Below are 10,710 nucleotides of genomic sequence, written 5' to 3'. Positions count from 1 at the left end.
ATGTTGTAGTTTTAACTCAGTCTGTCTGCAGTCTAAAAGGGAATGTTCGCGCTTCACTACGTTTCATTCCAATATTTTAATATTTTTAAGAACTGTCATTTAACATGTTGAAATAGTATAATTAATTTTTAATAAAATAATAAGATAAAAAGTAAGACATTTAATCACTCCTCCAGACTTGTACACAAGAAATTTTAATTGTATTAAATGATCATATGTTTATTATGTGTATTAACTTACTAAACCTAACCTAATAATGGTTGTTCTATTAATAAAAAAAAAAGAAGAAGAAGAAGACGTTTTTTTACACATTGCAATAATTAACCCACATAAGAAGATAATTCGGAGACATTACATTAATGCATTAATCAAAATATCACTCTGACCCTACGGATCAGAATAGTTTTGTGCATAAATGCTCAATGATACCTGCTGGTGGATTCGCTGAGTGAATCAAGAAGGCAACATGACTAGTGAAGCTGTGAAGGACAACAGAGACAGACAATGGGTACAAACGGGTGACTTAACGACTTGATTTGTTGCCAAGCCATAGCAGGCAATAGGGCAAATATGTCACAGCAATTGATATTCAACTATATTTGGTTTCCACTTCTATGTCCTTTCATGTTGTTTGGTCCCAGCAGGGTGATGGATGGATCTCCAGCTCCATATGTCAGCAGTCTTATAGCACTCTTTGTGTCAACCTACAGCCATGTGAGCACCATACACAAGAGAAACCAGAAAGGCAGCTCAGCATAATAGGGCTACGGCAGTATTGGCACCCCTAAGATAGATAGATAGATAGATAGATAGATAGATAGATAGATAGATAGATAGATAGATAGATAGATAGATAGATAGATAGATAGATAGATAGATAGATAGATAGATAGATAGATAGATAGATAGATACAGTCTTGTTATATACAGCAGATTTTTAGGCTGGATTCACTCTGGGTTGTTCTGAAGCAATGAATTTCACGGTCAAAACAAAGAACAGAAATGAAGAAGGGTTGCTTGTGTTTTCAAGCTTCACATTTCTGATTCATTCTTTTAAAAGGCTCTAATGCATCTTTCAAAAGCCAGGCTCTGTACACCAGAAGCACAAAGATAATTGCAGATGTGAGGTTTTTTTTATCTCACGTGTTTTCCCCTGAAAAGATTAAAAAGAGCGAGACCTTTATCTCCTTAGGAGACGGCGGTATCAGTAGTGTCATCCGCTGAGAAGATGAATGACTCCAGCTGAGGTAATTTGATGGTCAGGAGCCACAAGTAATTTTTCACTCAGATTGAAATTTCTCATGTGGTGCCTTTTCATCTCGAGTTTACAAAGGCAAAAACAGCCCCTTTCAAAAAAAATATTTTTCTTCAGCACCCTGCTGGATGAAATTTCCATACTGGTCTGAGATGGTTTATACAGGTTTGGTGCTGGTCTTATTTGTAACAAATGTAATTTTGTCAAATGTATTTATTTAATACTTTTTCTTAAAATATTTTCATATTTTATTCTTGTTTGTAATGCTAAAGCAACAACCATTACACTGTTTCAGTTTTAAATTGTTTTAAATATTGAAGTGCTTTAATTAGATTATGACATTATGATTATAATGTACATACTGTAGGCTACTCTCCATTATCACATTAAGGTACATACATGGTATTTACCATTATAAGCCAGCTTTAAAATATTAATATGAAACCTAGAATATGTTAAAAGCACATCTCTTGCTCTCATGTTTTTGGATCTCCTTCATTCCTTCAAGTACACACACACACACACACACACATCTGTGCACTGAAGCAAAGCCTTAAAGTGGTTAGTCCTCCACACTGAGAAAGAGAGAGAGAGAGAAAAAAAATAACTAACATAAACAAAGCCAGAAAAAACCACCATCCCCCTCTCTGATCTCTTAGATCCTCCTCTTTTTGCTCCGCTTCTCAGTGGGCTCACCGCACGCCATCTCATTGCCTTCAAATGCATTGCTGGCCCTTTAAATCCTCTCTATTATAATTCCTGAAACGAGCAGCTGGCCATAAAAAAAGAGCGAGAAAGAAAGGGAAAAGCACATAGTCTCTTCAAAACACAAACCCAGACACGCAGACATGCTTGCTCTCTCACCTATTCTCCCTGACATCTGAGGGTGGGGGGGCCACTGTGGAGGATTTTCCAGCCAGCAGAAGTGAGCAGGGAGGAAGGCAGAAGAAGTTTCTTCACAGACAGGCTCGGATCACTCTGCAAGACAATGCATTCCTGTCGAGTTTTACCTGCTCCTCTTTGGATTTGGTAATTCTGTAGACTGTAAGTTCTTCAAACGGTCTGAGAGAGAAAGAGAGACTGAGCAAGAGAATGCTCCCTCAGGTCATAAGGATTTTATACATCTTGTCTTTTTTCTTTTTCCAAGGGGGCTTTATCAGGTAAGACAAGCAGTGTTTCTCATATCATGCATGTATTTGTTGTGTGGTTCTTTGTACAGTGTGTATTGTGAGAAATATCATATTGATGTATTTTCTTCTTTTCTTAAGAATAATAGTTGGGAGAGATTTGGGGTCAAAAAAAAAAAAAAAAAAATTGCATTACTCTGCTTGGACTGTAAACTAACTCTATGTTGTATCTGGAAACTTGATTTGAAGCTTAAACTAGATGAGAAGAGTTTACTTATTTTTAAAATTTCTGAATAATTACTGGTGAATTTAAACTTTCTCAACACAGAGAACAGTCAGTCTATGGAAATGTGGTCATTTTTATAAGAGAAATGAAATGCTTCTCTGCCAATTCAAGCAAATTAAAATATTCTTTGGAGCATTTTTGAAAGGAGCTGCTGAAATAAAATTGTTATTGTATTGTATTGTATTATTGTATTATTGTTTTATATATATATATATATATATATATATATATATATATATATTTTTTTTTTTTTTTTAAATAAAGAAAAACATCCAACAATTTAAAGAAGCTACATACCGCAACTGTTAATAAAGGAAAACGATTTTCTCCCTCCCTCTCTATCTAAATGAAAAAACGTGAAAAGTTTTGCAGTGAGTGCACTCCCTGTTTCATGCCCCATTGCATCCAGGTGTGAACAGGCTGGAGTTGAATTTGCATAATCCCAAAGCCTGGGTCTGCCGACGGGCATCCGCTCTGAGAGAGCGAGACACTGATGGGAACTCCATCGAGAATCAGAGTGAGGGATGAAGAGAAGATGGAGTGAAGTCATTCTAGATGAAATACAGGAAAAGTGCTGGGAGTCAGGATGATGTAACGAAAGGTACAACTAGGGAAGGTGTGAGAAAGGAGTGCATGAGACAGCCAGGGACAGGGTGACTGGCAGAGGAATATGTTGTAGATGTTACGGTATGTCACATGTTACATGTACACACGCGCACAGAAAGGCTTCAGTGTCTCTGAAGGGCCTGTGGTGTGACTTACAGGCGGGAGATGACATCCCTTAGCAATGGCACTCACCAGCTCAGTGTGTCAACCTGCAGACACTGTGTGGGCGATTCAGAGCGGACGGAACATGGAGGCAGAGATGAGCGCTGTTTGGGCTGAGCTGTCCGACTCTGAGTTGAGGGGGCGAGAATGGCTGTGGAAGGAGCTGTGCAGAGACCTGGGTAGAAATCCAGCAGGTGGCTGATTAGCAGGTAGACAGGTCACGAGCACGGCCGCAGATATGAACTCACAAAACATACAGGGAGGCAGAGTGATTCAGAACTGCGTCAGCATGTGCAGTCTACAGGTCAGCTGTGTGGTGATTGAGTGAAGATGAATATGAGAATGTCACTATCTGTTTTCACAGACATCTTTCGGCTTCATAATGAAAGTTTTGAACAGAGTAGAGTATAACCTCAGGGAAAACATAGGAAGAACATTACCTCGGGAAAAAAGACTGGCGTAGTTTCAAAGAGCATCTGGCACTGTGTGAAATAAAGACGTCTGTCAAGGCACAAACAGTGGGATTTGTAAGGAAATAAAAGACGCTGAGATTGAAAACAAAAGGGGGTTTGCGACAGCTCAAACTTTGTGTCTAATAATAATGAAGCAGTACACAGTGTTCAGCACAGGGCTATGTACAAATTTCAGGCACGAGTACACCATTTCCACCAATCAGGAGTGTGTGCCAAATTTGACCCCAAAGTCACACCAGCACAACTCTCAGCAGCAATACTAATGCAGAGTTCAGGGGCCACTGAGCAAAACACTTATTATACACTATAAAGATTATCTGCACACACAAAACGAATAACTGATTGTGATTGGCTGACTGAATCTGAAGTATTCCTGAATAATGCCCATCGTCCACAGCAATATTGTATCTCATGTGCTCCACAGTCTATATGATAAATATTTTCAACACTAATAAATATTTCACATTTAAACACATATATAATACAATATAATATAATATAATATAATATAATATAATATAATATAATATAATATAATATAATATAATATAATATAATATAATATAATATAATATAATATAAGTAACACTTTATTATAGGAACCAATCTTTACTATTAACTATTTACGTATTAGCATGCATATTACTAGCACATTGGCTATTTTTAGTACTTATAAAGCACATATTCTGCATGGCCATATTCTACATCCCTAATCCTACCAATACCTAAAATTAAGAACTACCTTACTAAGCAATAATTAACAGTTTGAGGTGAAAGTCATAGTCAACAATTAGCAAGAATTGGACCTTAAAATAAAGTGTGATATAATATAATATAATATAATATAATATAATATAATATAATATAATATAATATAATATAATATAATATAATATAATATAATAAAATATAATATAAAATATTGTAATATAATATAATATAATATAATATACAAGTAGCTGTGCTGATTCTGTCCTAACTTTTGGTCTGTACTGTATATATATATATATATATATATATATATACAGTACAGACCAAAAGTTTGGACACACCTTCTCATTCAGAGTTTTCTTTATTTTCATGACTATGAAAATTGTAGAGTCACACTGAAGGCATCAAGGGCTATTTGACCAAGAAGGAGAGTGATGGGGTGCTGCGCCAGATGACCTGGCCTCCACAGTCACCGGACCTGAACCCAATCGAGATGGTTTAGGGGTGAGCTGGACCGCAGACTGAAGGCAAAAGGGCCAACAAGTGCTAAGCATCTCTCGGGGAACTCCTTCGAGACAGTTGGAAGATCATTTCAGGTGACTACCTCTTGAAGGTCATCAAGAGAATGCCAAGAGTGTGCAAAGCAGTAATCAAAGCAAAAGGTGGCTACTTTGAAGAACCTAGAATATGACATATTTTCAGTTGTTTCACACTTTTTTGTTATGTATATAATTCCATATATAATTTCACATGTGTTAATTCATAGTTTTGATGCCTTCAGTGTGAATCTACAATTTTCATAGTCATGAAAATAAAGAAAACTCTTTGAATGAAAAGGTGTGTCCAAACATTTGGTCTGTACTATATATATATATATGTATATATATAATTTTACATAAACTATACTCACCAAGGCTGCATTTCTTTGATCAAAAATGCAGTATTTTTTGTGTCACTCAATCTTTCATAAATCCTTCTAAAAAGCTTATTTGGTGCTCAATAAATATTTAGTCTAATTTTCAATGTTGAAAACAGTTATGCAGCTTAATATCTTTATGTTAACTGTGATATTATTTTTTCAGGGTTCTTGATTCATGAATAGAAAGTTTAAAATAGAATATTTTTATTAAACCAAAATCTTTCACATAATAATGTAAAATAATTTTTAAGAACTGTATTCTATTACAAAAAATATATACACATTTTTAGTTCATTTTAGCCACTATTTTAAAAATCTGCTAATCAGGATTCAACATGCAACTCTGATACAACATTGTTATTCACCTGTTTTGCTCCAACAAACCAGTGCTTGCACCTCTCCCACAAATATTTGTCTGTCTACCTCAGCAGCTCTACTGTGAAAACAAAGAGAGCATACAACAGTAAGCAGAGCGGTAGATGGTGGGGCAGATTTAACCCAGGATTTGCAACAAAACTGTGGGATAGCAGCACAAGTGGTTCAGTGATGTGAGCATGAACATACAGCAGAGAGGTAACAGACTGCTGCGCAGCATTGTGAATGATTGTTCCTGACCAATTTCCCTTACCACTGTGGTGTGAGAAAAGTGTGTGCCCTTGTTTTTTTTACAAAGTGTAAGTTGTACTACATGTGGGGCACCCAAAAAACTCTGAGAGGTCTAAAAGGATGAGGGATCTTGTTAAAAGTTAAGCAGTGATAGAGAAACCAGTGCATTTGTTCAGAAATGGTCCCAAACATAACCTATTCCCTTATGTTTTTGGTACTTGACTCTTAGCCTGGCAAAAATGATTTTGAGCCTGAGCGCATAGCCAGTGGGCTGTGGTGAAATGAATTTCTTTCCACTGCCAGCTCCCATACAACACCACAGCGAGAGAAGCACAACATGAAGTGTAACTAATGCGGTTGGGCCACAGCACCTCATTTAAATGAAGGGCCTGTGGGATTCTCCTCCTGCTCGAGGTTTGACAGATTGAAGCCCTGTTGGAAAAGCCCTACTGGAGGTTGCTACATCGAGCTATTACTTTCAGCGCAATTAAAAGCACATAAAGGAGTCTTTATGTTGTTACTAATTCGGAGATGGCAAAACAGGTAAGCGTCCAACGAATTAGCAGGAGGGGAGATGGAACATCATAGATATTGATGTTTGAAGCAATCTATACTCTATAGAAATGCATGTATCGCACTATTCCAAAATGTAATGAAAGGCAACTCAAAACATAGGACCCTGTCTTCTATGGAAGCATTAATACCACCACATTAATCTGCACTCTGCACATATATTGTATGGGGGTACTTTAATGTTAGCCTGTTGCTAAGCTAGTTAGTTGTGATAGAGTCTCCATTCGCATTACATTCACATTTTAATGTTATTATTCATATTTTTATTTATTAATTTTATATCACTAAGAAATACATAACTATAGTAATAAGAGGATAGTACTGGTAGCAATGGTACACTACAGTAGCAAAATGTACAATAATTATGTCTTCATTTCTGACCTTGCAAGAACACTTTAACAATTTCGGCAGAAAAATGCAGAGAGACTCTAGATTTCTGTGACAACAGGTTTACAAAGGCATTTCATTGCAAAGCCAAGAAAATGCTGTAATCATCTGTCTACAAAACTGTTGAAAATTATGTGAAAAAGCATAACTACAGCACACTGCGTTCCCAAATGCATATTAAACTCACAGTACATAAAACAACAGATCATGAGCTGCTCGCATATAAATGAACACAATGCAACAGACTATTAACATATATAATGAAACTGCAACCTTTAGCCATTTGATAAATGCATTAAGCCATATCGCAGTTTTGATTAGTTCGATTGATAGAAGCTTTGTTAATAAAATTCAGCAAAACACAATGCTACAGATCTTTTATGTTTTTATGAGAAGTTTAAGTGTAGACTTAATGGGAAACCCTGAAATATCATAGAAAATAATAAATAAAAATGGCCAAAACATAGTGTCTTAGGAAGTAGCACCTCCATGCCTTCAAATTCTGCCTCTATATTCAGCTCACTATAGGTTTTGGAAGAGAGCATTTGTCTTGCCACTGTGCACGCTGGTCACTTTGTCACATCCAATGATAGTACAACAAAGTTGTTTGGCTGAAGCAGAAGATCTCATAACAGTTGGACAGCTTTGACTCATCTAATCCTGAGGGGAGATCTTTCAAAAAGATAATAGGAAACAAACAGAGGTCTTGGCAGGAGGTGCTGTTTCTAATGAAAAAATAATACAATCGCATACCCAATGGGAACGAATGAGCGCAATACCTGCAGATCAGGAAAATGAAGCATGCAAACAGCACATCCCCAGACTGTGCTACATGACACAAGGTCATTTACTTTAGGGATGGATAGTAAACACAAGTAACAACACCCACCAGGACACATCAGTCTCTCAGTCTCTCTCTTTATCTTTTGCTCCACTTTCCTGTTCACTAGCCTATGCCACGCATGGCTGGTGAAGCAGTTTTGGGAGGTGGATGGGGGAGATGGAAGTTGAAGTGGGGATTACAACTGTGCGCGTCAGATAACACAATGTCAGGGAGCGAGGCGGCACTTTTTCCGGCATGAAATGAGAACACAAGCACGCTGGAACTGTGTAATTCAACTGAACGCTGAATAAATTATTACCCTCTGCAGAGGTGTCAAGTAACGAAGTACAAATACTTCGTTACTGTACTTAAGTAGAAATTTAGGGTATCTATACTTTACTTGAGTAATTATATTTCAGCCGACTTTTTACTTCTACTCCTTACATTTTCACGCAAGTATCTGTACTTTCTACTCCTTACATTTTAAAAATAGCTTCGTTACTGCTATTTCATTTCGGCTTGTTTTCATTCCGGCTTGTAATCATTCAAAAAAAAAAAAAAAAAACCTATCCAGATAAATCGCGCCATCCGGCATCATACCATTCCGACACCCTATTGGTTTGTACGCGATCCATCGCACCTGCACATTACACAAATCACATCACACTCTAGCAAGGACATAGCCAGTTTTGGGTTCGTTTATCAAAAAATATATTTCTTAAAAGTAGGGTTGGGTATGGAACCGGTATCCGATCGGTAGTCCTCTTAAATTTCATATGAAACCGGCGTCAGACCGGTCTCCTCTCCGTCTTTCAGCGCGCTCTTCAATCCGCAGACCGCGGCGGAGCAGTGCGAGCGGAAACAAACACAGAGGACACAAGGTGTGTGCTTATCGATAGATTGTTAGAATATCTGTATCTGTGCAGTTCTTTGTCATAAATACAGTTTACAAAAGGTCACAAGGGAGCAATCGGTTTCTCATCTTCTGTAAAGTTTTCGCTTGTCACCGCTCATCACAGCCGTATCCTCCAGCGAAAATCTAGCCCTTAACACACATGAACGAACACATACTTTAATTACACTTATTTAAATATACTTAATTTAATCATACATACTTTATACATACACGAGCTACAGTGCAAAAGTCTTAGGCACGTTAATATTTTCACTTAAAAGAATGATGTTCGGCTAATTTATATATTTGGTGTAGTGTGTCAGTAGAAAATATCAGTTTACATGTCCAAACATTCATTTTGCCATTGTCAAACTGCTTGTGCATTCAAAATCGCACTAGATTCTTATTAAAATTAATGGCAAACTGATATTTCCTACGGACACACTACAGCAAAAGATATAAATAACTGGCTTAAAACCCTTTTTTGGGGTGAAAATACAATTTTTTCTTTTCCCTAAGACTTTTGCACAGTACTGTATTTTAAAAACGACATTGTTGCTACTTTATAAAGAATGACCATACAGTCCATCACAGAACTGATTAAAGACAGTGACAGACAGCACTCATTTTAACTAAATATCAGAGTGAGTGACAGAGATACAGTAGAAACATTACGTGTGGTTTTGTATTAAATAATGACCCAGATTGTGAAATACATTTATTAGCCTTAGAGTAAAGGAAGCACAACTTGAGAAATGAGAGCATCCAAGGTGAAAGCTATGGATTTATTTTAAATATTTGTAATGTTCTTTAAAGTTATCCATAGTTTTTTTTTTGAGGTTCCTTTTTTTTTAAAGTATCGGTTCAGGCACCGTTTAGGCGCCGGTACCGTTTTAAAAGTATCGAAAAGGCACTGGACCCCACTTAAAAGTTATTATTTCTCACTGGCTCATTTACCAAATGGGTGCTTTCTCTTCGTCCTCCGCAAATTAAGCTACTGTAGGTAGTTCGGTAGCGAGAAGTTTTAATAAATTATCTTTTGCGATTGACGACGCGATTGACAATGTTGTGATAGGCTTTACCAACTTTGTAACTCGTTACCCCCCGAACACTGGACATAGCAGACGTATGTACCGAATACAAGAAGCTATCAATCAAGGAGGTATCAGGTTTGAGTTATTTTTTTATTTTTAGTTATTTTTGATTAATCACTTGGATTAATCATTCATTTTGACAGCACTATAATGTTTATTGTAAATAGACAACCATACAAGTGTAATTGTTACTAAGCCTGCACTAATGTTCTTGTCCATTGCCCTCGCAAATTCCTGCAGCTAAGCTTGGATGTACATTTACATTCCATTAAAGGTTATTGATAACATGCCTCTGAAGTTTGACTTTTTGCACCATAACAATACTTATAGGCAACTAGTCATCATATCTCTAGCTCTATGTATTTGCATTGTACTAAAATGCATTCATTTTCAATGGGCATATATGCGGCTGAAACAGGTAGCCTAGTGCATCCCAAATTTTTCAACATGAACATTTTAATATAACATTATAGTCATTATGGCCTTTAGAAAAAAATGTTTTTTGAGGAGGTGGGGTAGTGCACAAAAGGCCCCTGTGGTGCGGCCTAAGCTTTTGTTCTTAATGGCATTTTTTTTCCTTACATTACTTTTACTTTTATAATTTAAGTAGTTTTTTAAACCAGTACTTTTACACTTTTACTTGAGTAAAAAGCTTGAGTTGATACTTCAACTTCTACAAAAGTCTTTTTAAACCCTAGTATTTATACTTCTACTTGAGTAATGAATGCCAATACTTTTGACACCACTGACCCTCTGTAAGGGCACCCCTTGACTCCGGCTCACTATTGTGGGA

At 36.7% G+C, this 10,710-nt stretch overlaps 1 protein-coding gene across 1 annotated transcript in view; it reads left to right on the top strand.

Annotated features, from left to right (window-relative positions):
• Window positions 1–1,940: 1,940 nt before the first annotated feature.
• The window catches only part of glra4a (glycine receptor, alpha 4a), a 51,329-nt gene continuing 42,559 nt past the window's right edge, over window positions 1,941–10,710 (top strand). Inside the window, exon 1 of the mRNA XM_059515856.1 lies at window positions 1,941–2,415. Within this exon, the coding sequence (XP_059371839.1) occupies window positions 2,348–2,415 (68 nt within the window). The 5' untranslated portion in view covers window positions 1,941–2,347. The remainder of the gene's footprint in view (window positions 2,416–10,710) is intronic.

Source organism: Carassius carassius, chromosome 29, assembly GCF_963082965.1.
Source record: "Carassius carassius chromosome 29, fCarCar2.1, whole genome shotgun sequence".
NCBI classification, from domain to species: domain Eukaryota; kingdom Metazoa; phylum Chordata; class Actinopteri; order Cypriniformes; family Cyprinidae; genus Carassius; species Carassius carassius.
Note: the sequence above shows the minus strand (reverse complement) of the source record. Positions and strands in the feature narration are given on the sequence as shown.